Source organism: Lygodium microphyllum, chromosome 12, assembly GCF_053477565.2.
Source record: "Lygodium microphyllum isolate KBCC chromosome 12, Lygodium_microphyllum_v1.1.10, whole genome shotgun sequence".
Taxonomy (NCBI): Eukaryota; Viridiplantae; Streptophyta; class Polypodiopsida; order Schizaeales; family Lygodiaceae; genus Lygodium; species Lygodium microphyllum.
In genome coordinates this window covers 109,742,862-109,759,386 of record NC_141146.1, presented here as the reverse complement: position 1 = coordinate 109,759,386, position 16,525 = coordinate 109,742,862, and the positions used below count along the sequence as shown (strand labels likewise).

General features: G+C 39.1%; 1 protein-coding gene across 1 annotated transcript; it reads left to right on the top strand.

The window, feature by feature from the left end:
• Positions 1 to 921: 921 nt before the first annotated feature.
• LOC148028154 (uncharacterized) lies at positions 922 to 3,605 on the top strand. The gene is made up of 2 exons (XM_087689827.1): positions 922 to 2,766; positions 2,860 to 3,605. The coding sequence occupies exons 1-2, from the start codon at positions 1,568 to 1,570 to the stop codon at positions 2,978 to 2,980; spliced, it is 1,320 nt and encodes a 439-aa protein (XP_087545953.1). The 5' UTR covers positions 922 to 1,567; the 3' UTR covers positions 2,981 to 3,605.
• Positions 3,606 to 16,525: the final 12,920 nt, after the last annotated feature.

Genomic DNA, 16,525 nt, shown 5'->3' with positions numbered 1-16,525 from the left:
TCATCATTAAGAATATGTCAATGTTGAGGATCATCACACTAAATTTCCCATGTCTCAATCCCATAAGTTTGTCATGGCCATTAGTGCCAACTAACAATCATGCATGCACGACACCAAGCATATTCAACTTTGAGACTAATCATATGGGAATGACCTTTGGCCTTTCATGCAATCATGAACCATCCCATGATGATACACTCGCTCTTGATGTCAAGATATTCCTCCATCACTCTTTATAGCTTGTCCATGTGTTAGTCTCTATCCCTGGAAGAATGTGTGACAAAAAAGGCCGTTGGTTGGAGGTTTAGCTCTGGTGCCCCCTCTAAGCATTGGGTGCAATGGCTTTAAGAAGCAACAACAGTTCTTGACCTTCGAGATGATCTGATTTTACAAAGCGAGACATGAAGCGCTAAGCGTTCTGTTTGGTGCACAGTGCACATGAAGCGTCTAGTATTGTAAGCTTCGGAAGAACTTGTTTTGGGAGGAAGGGACTGCTCTTTGCCTCTTGGGCATGGGAACAAGGCTTTGTACTGCGGATGTCTCAAGGTTGGTGGGAACAGGTGGAGACACTGTAGTGAGTCATGAGAGAGACAGGCCACGCAAAAAGACATATTTAAAAATGGTTTTTCTTCTACACGTTATTAGATGTGGGGGGGACCGGGGTGCCCGTGCGGGCTTAACGGATGCACGTGCGGAGGGGTGGGGACCCTGGGGCCTGATTTGTGGTTTGGCCCGACCTTGCACGCGGGACCTGTCACCCCGCTTAAAAGCAAGCCGGGCCAGGAGCACGTGAGAGACTGTGGTGGCGGCGGGCCCCACGCGCAACATACCACCACACGTGTGACGGCAGTTTAATTGAATCGGGCTGAATCTAAAGCGCGTTGGCACGTACGCCCCCCGTCCAACAGGCCTCTTTCGCCCCCCGTCCTCGTCAACACACAGCTACTGTGTCGTGTGTGTGTGTCTGCCTGTCTCTCTCTCTCTCTCTCTCTCTCTCGCTTTCTCTGTTTGTCTGTGGTTGGGGCATCTCAAGAAGAAAGGAAATAAGGAGGGGAGAGAGAGATATGTTCTCTCTTCTTCCTGTCGATCGCCATAGCCAGCCATTGTTTTAGCAGGCTAGCATCTCCTCTCTATCTCTGTCTGTCTAGATCTCAGCTTATAATGCACAGCTCCTTTTATCGCTCCTATGGCCAGTAGCCTCTCAAGCAGGCCATCCCATCCCCGGCGATGATGGATCGCCTGACCTAGGCTGTGTTTCCTTCCTTGGGCAATCCGCTCTTTCGTCATCCTCCTTCCTGCAGATCGAGGACAAAACAATTTGGGGATTCTTCCAATCCTGCACTGATCTGCTGCAGGGTTTTCACGTGAATCCATTCATCAACAATTTAGTTTATCAGGAAGGCAGCTTATGGATCAATGTATCAAACTGGGAAGCAGTGTCTGTATTCTGATTCAGTGATCTTAGTCGCCCTTTCGATATATTAAGTCCCAAAGGCAGTGTCCCGTCCCTTCGCCAGAGAAGTCCTTTCCACTTGAGAGGCACCACAGTACACTTCTGACGAGAACCATGACATCTTCCATTGCTCGCGCTCCTACCTCACGCGAGCGAGAGAACAACAAGCGCAGGGAGCGGCGGCGCCGGGCCATAGCCGCCCGCATCTTCTCCGGTCTCCGCCAGTTTGGGAATTACAAGCTTCCAAAGCACTGCGATAACAATGAGGTCCTGAAGGCCTTGTGTAGAGAAGCAGGGTGGATTGTGGAAGAGGATGGAACTACCTACAAGACAGGATCTCGTCCTACATATCCATATGCTGTTGATCTTATGGCCTCTGCCCAGAGAGATGATGTAGTTTTTGAGGGTGATCATAAAGTCACGGAACATGCATCAGGCACTTGCACCCCTATCGGTAACTCTCCTTCTCCCGACAGTCCAGATCATGGTGATTTCTCCTTGCCCATGAATAGTACCATTAGCTATGGTGATGGAATGACGCCGCTTCTTCCCTGGTTAAAGGGCCTAAAGAAAAGCTCTACAGTAAATGCTCTGCAGGTCATGCGGGGGGGCAGCTTCAGTGCTCCTGTCACCCCACCCCTGAGCTCCCCAAGGGTTGATTCAAGGCAAGGAAAGGTTGATCTGGGTGCTGATTTGAATCTGATCAAGGCTGATGGAACTATGGAAATGGCATTTTCCAAGAGCAAATGTGATGGATCATCGACAGTTACAGCTATGCCTTTCTTCAAGGATGGCTGTCCGGATGGGGTAGTTTATAAAGGACCTTGGTCTCAAAAGCCTTGTTTGGCTTCTGGGACATCGACACCAACATACCCCCCATCAATTCTTGTTTCAGGAACCTGCACACCATCTTATGTGTTGCCTTCAGGCACCTCGACGCCAGGGCATTCCTCGCTGCTTCCATCGGGAGCGTCAACTCCCACATGTTCATCTTCCCTCACCAGCATGAGGGCTCTGCCGATGCAGTTTGCAGCTGCAATCTCAAACCTCGCACTTATTTGCGAAGATGCGTCGCAGTCACCACCAGATGATCAGGAACAGCATATCAATGCTACACAGATCACTAGCAAGCCCTCTTCAGGAAAGGATGCCACGATTATGCAAGGTAGATTTGCACCCAACAATATCTTTATGGTACCAGGAGTTGGTTCAAACAGCTCATCTCCACCTGCCAAGAATGGTGGTTCATTTGGTTCTGATTTGAGCAGTATTCCTTGGTCTGTTGAAAGCAGTGAGGCGCTTTCAACACTCAGGCAAGTAAAAATCCCTGCTGAAGCTGTACCTGACGCAAGAAGCATTGCAATAGATGATTTTAAGTTTAACATGTCCAATGCCCCACAAAACAGAAGCATGATTACTGTGGTGAAGCCATGGGAAGGTGAGACTATACACGAGGTATCTCTAGGTGAAGAGGATCTTGAGCTCACTCTGGGAAGCTCCACAAGCAAGAGAAGCATCAAATGTTAACAGGAGGTATAAGTACGCCATGAAATATTGTATCCTTTTTTCTTTGAAGGGCTCCGAGAGGGGGTGGAGGGTTGTGCATTGAACGGTTTGGCTCATTTTTGAGCCTCTTGTAAAGTAGACTGGTGGTAAGGTTGTCAGGCCACTCTGTCAAGCTGTCCGTGTCAAAGCGTATTGCTGATTTCTTCATTGTATCAACAAATTTCATTTGTTAACTCTGACTCCTTTCTTCCTTCTGGCTCTGTCTTAATGATTCTAAGTGCCAACATGGTCAGAAACCAGCAAGATCAAGCTCACCTCTAACTTACCAAGTTGCAGAATTGTCAGCGACAGCATCAAGATGGAGGCTGTTTTGAGATCTTCAACACAGGCTAATCTACAGAATCTTTGGGTTCTTCATAGGGTTTATGAAAGGCCTGCATAATACATATTTTCTAGATGTAAACTAGTATGATACTAGCCGTCTGTGTACTACAAATGAGGCTCTCAACTTCTATATTTATCTGCTTTGCCCTTGAAGGATTCATTGAACTTTTGGCCCTTAACACTGCTGATATAGTTGATGTACAAAAGTAAAGATATTCTCTAGAAGAAAGCAAAGTTTATGAATAATAATTCCCAATACTATATGATTCCTATCGTCGCGGATTTACATGGAAGCCTAGTTGCTAGTCCATGCTTAGACATAAGAATGAATGATTTAGCTTAGACATAAGAATGAATGATTTAGCAGATTGACCATGCGAGTGTTTGAATGATTTGAGTACATGCAAGCAAAAGCATAGTGGAAATGAATAGAGAGTAAGATGGGAGTAAGACCTAATCAGCACTAATATTGAGAGTTAAGAGTGGAGATAAGACGAATGAAAGCATAAACATGGTTGATGTGATATATATTACCATTGAAAGCAATGCCTTGTGTATGGTAGGAAGTGCAAGCATTAGTGAGTGTTGTGATTGAGCTTCAAAACGGAACCTCTCGGGATTAAGCAACTAAATTATTGTTATCACCCTTGACCTTTCTCAAGGGCAAGTTCGATGAGGTAGGTGTAGGTTTGCACACATTTGTGTCTCGAGACGATCTTCACACATACTGGCCTTGTATGAGGAGTGGTTAGTTTGGAGATTTGAGTCTCCCTCAATCACAACTAAGTGCAGCACAACCAGTGTGTTTGCATCCACCATGATTGTGCTAAGTGTGTGCAAAACAACAAAGGTTGTTGCAAGGTGTAGCTTGTGAAAATGTAGAGTTGTTTAGAAGGTAATGTTGATATTGAAAAGTTGACTGTGAAATGTCAGTAGATGCTAGGTGAATATGAAATGCCCCTCTCTAAACAAATACAAGACCCCTCGAGCCCTTGTAAATGCCTTCAAAAATTCGTTAAAGTTTTGGATAATGTAAACACTCAATGGTTTATGTTTTTGCATATTCTTGAAGGTGCAATCAAAGTCTTGCTATATCCTTGGAACCATTTGCCCATGAGATTGCAACATCTCAAAATGTATCCATGATTGAAGTTTGGCTATATAATCCCTTTCCTCCATGGATAAATTTGTGCTAGTGCATAGGAATGGATGTTTGGAAAGCCAAATGATGGATGCATTTTGGTACTAGAGAATTTTTTTGAATGTGCCTTTAAAATGAGATATGATCTTTTGGTTACATTTCGTTGTGAAGAAGTGCTTATAGATGTGCTCCAAACTTGTCGATGCATTGAGGACTTTTGTTATGTTGAAGGTTATAGTCAAAGGAAAGTAAAAGATGGTCAAAGCACAAGTGTTGAAATTACTTTTGAAAGGATATTAGTTTTGGATCTTTAGTGTATTATATTTGGACACTTGTATTATTTTTGTACATCATTAGATACATTATTATTATGGATGCATTGTTTTGTGAGTTTACTCTCTTATACATTGTATTAATTTTCACAATTGTATTTGTTGTAACCACAACTATGATATGGTCTACACATGAAAATGTGATTAGAATAGTGTAGGCGAGGTTTATTTAGGTTAAGGTGCAAGCATGCCTCAAGGAAGGATTGCCTTATATCTTACAAAGTGGGTAGGATACCCAAAAGAGGGCACAAACCTAATTCATGGGAACGTAAATCCTCAAATCTAAGATGGGAGCTACATTGGAGATATGACCTAACCCTAACTCTAATGCTAGTCTATATAATGGTAGGAGGTCTCGGTTGTATTAACCAGTTTGGTATATCCATGATGTGAAAGCTCTGTGCAACTATTAAAGCTTTCTATTCATTTCTTTTGTTCTATCATTTTACCTCTATTGTTGAGAGTGAGGAAGGGGGTGTGTTGAGTGAGGGATTGAGAGAAAGTGAAAGCTCTATATCTTCTTTTTTCTTTTCTTCTTTCCATCAGTGGTAAGAAGATTGGGTTTGGAGTTGTGTGTGTGAGGTCGTGAAATCGTGAGACACTAAGGAATTTGGTGTAGTGAAGCTTTTCTCATTCTTCTTTCTCTCATTACTCTTTATTTTTTTCTCTCATCATTGGTATACTTGTTGGTGGATGTGAATGAGTGATGATACTAGATTATGTTGCTTGGGTCGTGGAACTATCTTCGAGTCTTCAAGCTTTTGCACTATAATGTAACAAGGTAAGTTGGGAAGTTTAATACATCTCAAAGCTAGTCTTGTGTTCTTGCTTTCTTGGGTTGAAAAGAAGGATGCATTGTTAGTTGGAGCAGAGTGTTGAGAAAACAAAGTGAGAGATTGTTGTCAAAGCGAGTTGTAGCTTTTGAATGAATAGAAATTTGTTGAATGTTTTGGTGGTTGTGTGTTTGATACAACATTTTGGTTCTTTGTAGGGACAAAGGATGACATGCAACTAGCTTAGGAAGGCGGAATGGGGGGGAACTCATTTGTGGGATTGAGATTGGAAAGATTGGATTTGTAGAAAAAAAATATAAACTCAAACTAAAAAATACAATATTAAAAAAAGTGAAATTACAAAATGTAGAATACAAAACCTAAACTCTTTTTACTTAAACAAACCATGTGATTATTATGGATTGAAGACACATCATGCTTGTTATGCTTGTTTGGTTACATAAGCATTGAAGTAAAAAAATAAAAATACAAAATGTAAAATACAACACTCAAAACTCAACCCTTGAACAATTTGTATACCAATATTATAGATGTATCTTATTTGTTATGATTGTTTTTTTTTGTGTGTTGAAGGAAGAAAATCAAGAAAAACTCAAAATGCAAAAAACACAAAACTCAGAACTCAAAACTCAAACTTGTCTTACTTGAATAATTTATATAATGTTAGTGGTTTCAAAATACATTATCTTATCATAGTTGTTTGATTGTATGTGCACTGAAGGAAGGCAAGTGACCAAAACTCCAAAAATATAAAATTCACAATGTAAGAATCAAATATATATTTACTTTTTTAATTGTTTAGTTGATTGTTGCTGGTTGCCATACGTTGAGTTGGTTGGAATTTTTTTGGTCCATATTATTTGCTTTGATCCCAATTGATACTTCTCTTATCGCACTCTCATACACATCTGTACTTTCATACTACTTCCATATTACTCCCATGCTACCCCCACTCTCCCATGCTAATACTTTTGCAGTAGAACTAGCACTTTCATACTTCCACATTGAAAGTTCCATACTAGAACTAGCACTTCTATATTAGCCTACGCTATATTACCCTTTCACTTCCACACTAGTTTATACTATACTTGGAGCCCCATAAGAAAAGCAAAAAACTATTGCAAGAAAATTCATCTTGTCATACTAGTAAGCATGTTTTTCATACTTTAATCAACCACAAGAAGAAAAAAAACATTAATATTCATATTGTCAAACTTTAATCCATGGGAGATTTAATCAATCTATCACAAAATCAACTATTCAGCTCATAAAAACAATAAAAACTAGTCTAAAAAACAAGTCAATTTAGCTCTTAATATATCCCCACACTTAATCACGGAGCATCCATGCGAATTTGAAACAAAGAAGAATACTAAGCCCAAAAAACTACCTTAACACTTTTTTTCTCAAATATCCATCAATTAGTATCAATGAATCCCCATCAAGCTCCAAAAATAACTTTGATCTATAAAAAAGATTGACGAAAGGAAAACACCTTGAAGCATAAACTAAGTCTTAGCTTACAAAATATAAACAAACAAATTAGTAAATGTTATAAGAGATTCTTCAATTCTTTCGCTTGTCTTCCAAACTTTAGCAAAGTCTAGAAATTAGCATCTTTAATTCTTTTTCGATTTTTCAAACCATATCTCTAGATGAATATAGATTAAACACATCCACATACTAACATATAACACATAGAAATGCAAATGATAGCCTAGTAAGGGAGAATGAAAAGATATTCCATCAAAGCTCAATAACCGATTACATCCATAAAGAAACCATCAATGAAGATGTTCTCTTTTAAAGGTTTGATGATTTGAGAACTTATCAATGGAAAGGGATTTATCCATAAATATTTTGGGAGGATTTTGAAAGAGTTGCAAACAACACATTCTCTCTACAAGGATAAGATATCTGCTCAAAAGACAAAGAGCATGGAAAATACAAGCTATCCAATTGACGGGGATCAACATCCACATTGACATTCATACACAACTATGGTATTGGATTCTAATCATTATGAGAATGACGACACATGTACACTAGGTACCAAGCAAAATGAGTGGTTAATCTAATTGAAGGATTCGTCAATTGATGATAGATCTAGGCAAATTGCAAATAATTTTGATAAACTTGTATAGGAGTTTGCCAATCCCTTGGAATCACAGGCTAATTAATCCGAGGTCCTGTCAATGAATCAATTTGGCTCCACTCTCTTTGTTTATGTATCTGCAAATTAAAACCAAATTAGCTATTAACCAATTGAGAGGGACTAGGAATAAAATATGTCGATGGAGGAAGAGGAACAAGTATCAAGGGATGAAGAGATGAATAGGTAAAATCATAAAAAGAAAGAAAGAGCTAAAGATGGAGATTCATGTAGTTTGACTAAATTGGATAAGAGAAGGGTTAGGAAATATGCTAGAAAAGTGGAAAGGAGTATGGTAGACAATGGAGGATAAGAGAACTAGGTGAGAAAACATGATCCACAATGAATGGGCAATGAGTAAAGTTAAGAATTTGGGGAGCACCTTGTAATTAAAAAAGAACATGAGAAATAACATAGGGAGTCGATTGAAGTATAGATAAGAAGTAAATCAATGGGCCATCTGTTGCAGGAGGAAAGGCATTAATGGGCCTAAAATTGAGCCGTGATTGTTAGTTTCAAAGGAGGAGGCATCAAAAGGGGATTGTTTAGAACCATGGGCTAAAAGATCCTCCCTCAGTTGGTTAGTATTTTGTAATCATACAGGGGCTTTCAATTGTCTCTAATTCAATACCACAGACTATATCATGGAATGCCAAGAAACATTAGGACATGCATCCACTTTGGAAGAATATGCTTGAAAAATCTCATCCATGTGTAACTCCAAGTGTTAGACATAAAGAACATATTACAAAGTAATGTCCCCCACATACTAGGACATATCCTCATCATTTGGAATCAGAAGCTTACCTCTAAGACACATGCAAAGCATCAACATGGTGTTTGGTATAACTGAATCCACAAAAACCATTCTAGCAACTTCTACTAGGAGATATGAGGACCAAGCACTACTCCATTCATTCTCTAGAGGATGCAAATCCATAGTGGACAGCTTCATGTAAAAGGCTAGTTTTTTTTTTGATAGTGGACAAAGAAAGAATGATCTGGCAAGATATATTCCATAGACTGCTCAAAAAAAGATCACAAAATTCCATTCTAGATTGAAGCCTTTCCACCTTAGCTTGGAATAAAGGACACAAGGTTGCATTCCATTAGAGAGCCTCCAAGTTCGTAGAGTTGATAAAAATGGTACTGATGGCACATTAGGACTTGGAGGAATGAAGCGTAGTTGAGCCAATTGTTTTTTTAACTCCTCAATCTGGGTATTTTGATGCTCAAATGTACAATTTGTGGACTGAAACTTCACTGTTTGGGCAATAATTAAAGCTTTAATCTCCTGGGTTTCCTTAAAAAGATCCTCATCCTCATTGATAGTAGCTGCTTGAGTCTTTGCTTTAGTTAACTAGGCTTGCAAATAGTATATTTCCACCTTCTGGGCTTTTAGTAATCTAGTCTGTGATTCCATTTGTTTGAAAAGATCGGAAAGAGTTTCCTTAGTAGAGGCAAGCTCAATATTAGCCTTGTGTAACTCTTGCTTGGATTGTTGCAACTCCTCATGGAAAGACAAGTACAACTATTGAACATAGACAGTAATTGATATTTTTATGGAACTCTGAATGTCCTTACACACATGAGAGGTATGGCGTTTCCTACCACTAAGTGTTGTTGAGAAGGAATTGGTATGTCAAAACTGTAATATCTCCGCATAAAGTAGGATGTCCAATACCCGACGCTAGAATGCTAACAGGAGACTTTGACAACTAGGAACCCAAATTTCAGGTCGATCCTAGTGGGTTTGGTCGTGAACGTTCCGTTGCGAGGCGGATTCAGGAAACCCTAGGCGACAAAAACTCGGAACATTCCTTGGGAGTGCCGGGCAGCGACGCTTAGATTCGTTTCTCGATAGACCGCTAAAAGAGTGCCTGGAAAGCCGATGGGCGGGCACCTCACAGTTGGTATCAGAGCCAAATTTTGTAATGATACGTGATTGATTAATGTATGGTTTGTAGACATATCCTAGTGGGTTTGGTCGTGAACGTTCCGTTGCGAGGCGGATTCAGGAAACCCTAGGCGACAAAAACTCGGAACATTCCTTGGGAGTGCCGGGCAGCGATGCTTAGATTCGTTTCTCGATAGACCGCTAAAAGAGTGCCTGGAAAGCCGATGGGCGGGCACCTCACAAAAACTACCATCTTTGTGTGCCTTGAATAAATTTGGAGATGTTAGGTATGTAGGAAGGGTACTCTTTGAGGTAGCAGGAATCGACACTAGAGGAACTGAAGTAGGAAATATTTCAACCACATGCTTTAAGCACTTCTTTTGAATGACCAGAGGAGGAGGGGAGTCGTGATCTTTAGGGATAGGTTTAGAATATTCAGTAGAGAAGAAGGGGAAACCACTAGAGGATTTTCAAGAGGTGGTGGAAATTCCTTTGTAGGAGCAAAGTGTGTCAAAAGAACATACAAGTAAGAATCATATGTGACATTAGTCACATTATCCCTAGTCACCCTAATAAAGTGTTGATCCATTTTGGCAAGGAGATAGAAACTCCAATCAATGGTTATGCCCTTGAGCACCAATGAATAGTTCCTTGGACATGTAATTAGACAGAGTTTTAACAGGCATAAACCTATCCTAAAGGAATTGACACAACTATTTCCAAAAAGGATCAGAGATCATGGAAACACAAACTCTGAATGTAGTGATGACCCGTTTAGTATCCAATAATTCCTTGGTCTGTCTTTGCAAAAGCTTTATAATGTCAGCATTGGAAAAGAGCTAGTGGGTTGCTAGAAAGGGTTCCCCATGATAGGGAAGAGACAAAGCCTTCCCTAATCCTCAAGGCGTCACCAGGACAATGATACTATGAATAGAGCCAAACTACTTGCGATAAGAGGTTAAAAATTCATCACATAAAGTGGGATCATCAAGAATTAGTGGTAATGAGAAAGCCACAAAATGGGATAGGTCGGCCTTAGTAATAAGTTCCGATTCCAATAATTGAGAATAATCTCAACTGACCAACGTAACATATTTTACTAGGAGAGGAGTTTGACATGCCATTCAGATAAAAGCAAAACACACACCACACAAATAGACACAGAGGAGGCCTTCAAAATAGTAGAACAAAAAAAAAAAAACTCGTTAGAGTATTTGCTCGTACATAACATAGAAAACTACCCCAAGAAAACCACATCATAGAAAAAATTCAGATGACCTACCCACACATGCAACCGATAGCTTCATGAGATGCAAATAGACAAGCACCCTGATCCCTATATTTAGTAAGAAAATAAAAAAGAAATATACACACAGTAGCCTAGACTATATCAGTGTGACCATTAAAATAGAAGAAATAGCACAAACTACACCACACTTAACACAACTGAACCAAGATCAGACTGAAACCTAACAACATGGATTGATTAATAAATTGTGTCACTCTCATTCCCAGATATTGTATTCACTGATTAGATGCTAGATGTGCAATGAAGATGGATTTAGATTTAATGGTAAGTACATTTTACCAATGATTAAAAACGGATAAATTTTTTATTAGTTGATCAACCTTCAAAAGAAAAGTATGGTTCATTTTGTCTATTAAAAAATAATACATGTTTATGGTGCATTAAATAAACCCAGACTTCAATCCTAACTTTGAAGGTCTCTAAATGCATGCTTATATTTTTACAAATCATTGAGTGTGTATAACTTCTTTTTGTTAGCGCATGCAAGAGTGACAACTCGTTTATTTTATTACAAATTAAAAATGTGTATGTCTAGCGCATGAAGTGCGTATAATGTCAATGACAAGTTTATTTTATTTTATTTAAAATGATGTGTGTTGAGCATGGATGCATGTGAAAAAGTGATTAGCTGGTTTCTTTTAACAATTAAATGTGATTTGTAGTGCACCAAAATAATTAAAATTTTGATACCTGTCAGGTGTGTGAATACACTTTAATTTGAATGAGCATACAAAAATCAAATGGTGGAGAGAAAATTATGGCCATCAAACAATCGAAAGGACAATCCCACCAAATTTACAGCATCATGAGAAAAAGTACCAAAAATAATATATGTAAAATTTTCAATATAATTTGGAATTTTATAGATTTTTCTCTAATTTTCATTTAATTTTAATAGTTGTTGGATTTTATTCTTATGCAAACACCAATAAAAAGATTGAGAGTGGGTCATAGAAAATTTTGGGATTTTTAAAAATTTAAATAATTTTAAATTTTTTTAAAATTTTAAGAAATTTTGAATAAAAATTTAAGGTACTTATTAGATTTTCTAAAAATTTTAATTGTCTATTTGTAATAATTTAGCATATATTTGTGAGCAAAAATTTTAGGGTTTTTTTTTTGTTTTTTCTAGAAATTTTTTAGATTTTATTTGAAAATTTAGGATTTACTTTGATTTTTTGGTATTTTTGGTTTTTTAGGAATTTAAAATGGCAAAAAAGGTGTGTACGGATTCGCTACACTATGTATGAACAAAAACAATGCCATGGCACAATTGAGATGCCATGTGTGTTCTTGCACGACCGGCTGAGATGCCACACACGTCCTTGCACGTGAACGATAGCTTAAACATCACACTCGCTTTCAATTAAAACTCTTTGCGCATGAACATCTTGTAAAGGAATGAAAGGAACACCTGCACACACAAGAACTCGCAGGACAAGGGGCCTCATAGGGGGTGCAAAGTCGGTGATGGTGGTTGCAGAAATAGTGGGGGAATGGGGGCTTGGAAGGGGAGGGGAGTGCTTGCGGGGTGGTTGGGGGTAATGGGGGGTGCGGGGCTTGTGGGGGGGTGGCGGGAAGGGGGTAGGTGGAAGAAGGGCATGGAGGGATGTAGGAGGCCAGTAGGGTCGTGATTGGGGTGGGAGGTGGCAAGGAGGTGGAAGCGGGTGGTCGCTGGGCACATGCATGAGGATGCGGAGCAAGGCCATTAGTCGAAGCGGATGCAGGCAGGAGGGTGTGGAGTAGGGCTAGCACTCGAAGTGGATGCAGGTAGAGTAGGGCGCGGTGGCTAGTGGGGTGGGGAGGCTACTGGGGTGTGGCCAAGGCGGGGAGAGGGTGGAGGTGACTAGGTGGAGAGAGGGTGGAGGTGAGGAAGGAGAAGGGAGAGGGGAGGTGGAGGAAATGGAGGCCTGAAAGAGAGGAGAGAGGGGAGGTGCGGGGAGGGGAGGGTTGGGAATGGGGAGAGAGAAAGAAGAAGAACAACAAGAAGAGAGGGGGTGGGGAGAACCGAACAGGTAGGGGGTTATTTTTTTCTTTTTTTTTTGTTTTTTAAAATTAAAAGAAAAATTGGACCCCCTAGTCCTGTGTACAAGCGCGACAGGGTAAAAAAATTTGTGGTGTCAGGACTAAACAGAAAGAGAGGAGCATGAGCGGATCGGCCACAAGACGTCGAATTTGATCGCACGCTTTTCAAGGCAAAAACCAAGCGTTCATGCAGACATGTAGAGCAACAAGACAAAAAATTATCGAGAAAATTAATTTGAAAAGATCCAAGCTTTGGATTGGTATGCAACAAAAAGGAAAAGTGGATAGGATGACAAAGGGAACATGATGGACAACATGAACAATATGTTTGTAATAAAAAATAAGCGTTCATATGAAAAAAAAAAACACTTGAAAAAAAGATAAAAAGTTAATAACAAAAAATTAGTTTATTGAAACAGAGTACAAGAAAAAGAAAAAATGTCCGGTTTAATAAGACAAACAAGGTCATCAAATCAAAATACGGATCCGATGAGAAACAGGAGCGTTCATGTGGAAAAAACGACAAAAACATACATGAAAATTAGAAAAGAAATTAATTTGAGAAGACCCTTCAATCAAAACAAAGTCCAACGAAAAGGAAAAATGTCAAGGGAGAGGTATCGATAGGACTGACATGTTAGAACATAGTTTTGGTGACAACAAGGCATGTTCGCATAGAAAAAGTAAAAAATATATACGAAAGCATAATTAAAAATTAATAACACTAAATCCATATATTGCAATGAAGGGGAGAAGAAATGAAAAATGTATGGTTTGATATGTAGCTCAAGGCTATCAAGCACGACACCATTTCGATGAGAAGAGAGCATGTTCACATTGAAAAATAGAAAAAATCAAGTAAGAAAATACATGCAAATACACAAAAATAGACAACGGCCAATCCATGCATTACAATGACAAGATGAAAAAGAAAAAAATGTTTGAGAAGAGAGAAAGTTCAAGGCTATCACATTAAACTGCAGTTTTGTTGTGAAATGATGCTTCACATGGAAACCAATTTATGTAAAACTCTTCAAAAAGTATTAACAGAGTAATCGTGGCTCAGAATATAGGGCAATAAAATGGGAAAGTGTCGAGATCAAAGGGATAACATGATTGTAAGGCCAGATTTCAGTTTCAGAGAATATTAAGTACGTTCACATGAAAAAATGGAAAAATAAGAAAAAATGATAAAGGGGCAAGGAAAGACTTTGGGGATGGAGTAGAACATGACAGTTAGGTGGGAAAGGGACTCCAATAGAGCATAAGTAAGACATCGCATCGTTTTAAAATCATACAAAAGTGTGCTTATGAATATATACAGATGAGATGCACAGGGACGTGTCCCCAAACTTAAAACCTTAACGAACAGGTTTGTGTAATCAGTATGGGACTAGTACTTGACCATGAATCAAACCCTTGTGTCCCCACACTTAAGACAAGACATATATATAAATGCAAGAGATGGGGTTAGAAACACTTGGCTTGTTCAGATGATTGAGGTGGACTATTATTGACGCGCTAGAAATCAGAGTCGTCCGCAAGAGTACCACAACTTGCCATAGTATACGTCCAACATAGTAGGGACCATGCAACAGTACCCAAGGAGGTAGTGTTGTTGATGGAGAACTGTTAAGCTATCGGGGATGAAGAATATAGTACTCAGCTCATCAACAAGCGCTCATATGAGAACAATGGATCTATTTCTTGCCCCATGGCTCACGTCACTCAAAGAGGAAGGAAAGAGAACCCATATCTTACACTCTGTTGAGAAATTGACAAAGGGAATGTCATAGAGGGAGTATTTCAGCGTGCACAATTGATGGTGCATTAGTGCATCCCAATTCATTTTCCATAGGTGCGAGAAAGCAGGCCAGGGAGCCTTGCAATCCAATGCTACATACAACAGAGTAACATGTCTAGTGGTGATGGCAGAGACTTGTCCTATGTATGCATAGGGAAATGGCAATGTACCCAGTGCTAGTGTCGTAACATCCCTCAATCCTCATCTCTCAGAGTTGGGTGAAGGGAAAATCAGTCACGCTCAGCCCCCCTTGTGTCTCATGCTTAGTTGATAGATATAGAAGGGCAGCCTATACTTACATCCCCATTCGGTTAGGATAAAATCTCACATCACTCAGGGCTTATCAATGAAGAGCGGCTTCGTCTTGTCGATGATGTCACATAGGATTGGCTGATGAAGAGGTGTACTTAGGGAGGTAGCCAACAGATCAAGAACAACTTGAATTGCATGTAGGAAAAGTCATCTATTGTAGGGGTTAGACGCATTGATGGAAGCACAAGACGCAGCATATTAAGGGAGGTGGCTTCAAAACTACATCTTGGGGATTTCCACTAAGGAGTCAGTTGTTTTGGACTACGGGATGTTGCAACCTTTTCATAATAGCCAGCTTTCCATCCAAGGGCGTTTGCTACCTTTATATATATGGTCCTAGGTTGTGGGATTTTTCGTATTGATGCCAGGAGGCATAGTCACAGTGGATTTCGTGAGATTTTACAATGGATTCTGTAAAATGTATTTGTTGAATGGGACTTGCACATAAGGTGGATTCCTTGTGCGAGAAGTTGACGGGGACACTTGTCCTTCTCGAGCGTTTTATTAATTAATGTGCACATGGGTGATTCCACAACGGGTAATTTCGTAAAATTCATATTAATTAATTAAGCTTTACGAGTTTAGAGTGCGCACTCGAATTAAATTAAGGTTGGGATAGTGTTCTAATCTAATTTAATTATTTGTAGCTAAAGACTACTAGGTATTCATTATTGTTTGTTTATTTTATTTATAAACAATTGTGAATGCTTCAATTGATGTGTAGAGCAGGTAGCGGTGGCTTTAGGTAGCACTGGGCGTTAGTGTAGGTCCAAGCATAATTTCATAGTTATGATTAGTTATCTTAACTATAATATATAATATTATGTATTTATATGATATTGAATTATTAAAATTATTACTCTATTTGTAAGTTATAAGTTTAAACTTCTTTAGTAATAATTAGATCATTGTCCTTAGTACTATTAATTAATTTATTTTTAATTTAGATTATTTTAAAATATAAGATTTAAGATATGCTTTTATTGAAATAAGCTTTCTTTATGGAATACCTTGCTATTTTCTTAATGTGGTTAAGTTTTAGAGGCTTTTTTAGCTTTCTTTATAAAAAGCAACAGGATCGCGCGCAAAATAGGAGAATAGGTTGAAAACTGAGTTTTTTCGTTTATCTCTCATTCGGAATCAGAATTCAAAACTTCAAGAGTTGTTTTGGGGGTTTTGGCACAGTCCGAATGTGATGGTGATGTCAAAACGTCAAGATTTAGAGCACAGAATTTTCTACATCAACTGTAGCATGTTACATGATACCTCTTGACTCTTAAAACTTTGTATTTCAATCGATATTTGTACTTTCTTTGTAAATATATGTAAGATATGAATGCAAATATCCATGTAAAACTATAATATATAATTAAGGATGACAAATCATGGCTTTTGCCATGGGGGACGTTGGGCCCA

Excerpts from the sequence above, each read along its gene's own strand:
- LOC148028154 (XM_087689827.1), top strand. The coding sequence starts at position 1,568 with ATGACATCTTCCATTGCTCGCGCTCCTACCTCACGCGAGCGAGAGAAC. Across the intron at positions 2,767-2,859 it reads GAGGCGCTTTCAACACTCAG|AAGCATGATTACTGTGGTGA; the intron begins GCAAGTAAAAAT and ends CCCACAAAACAG.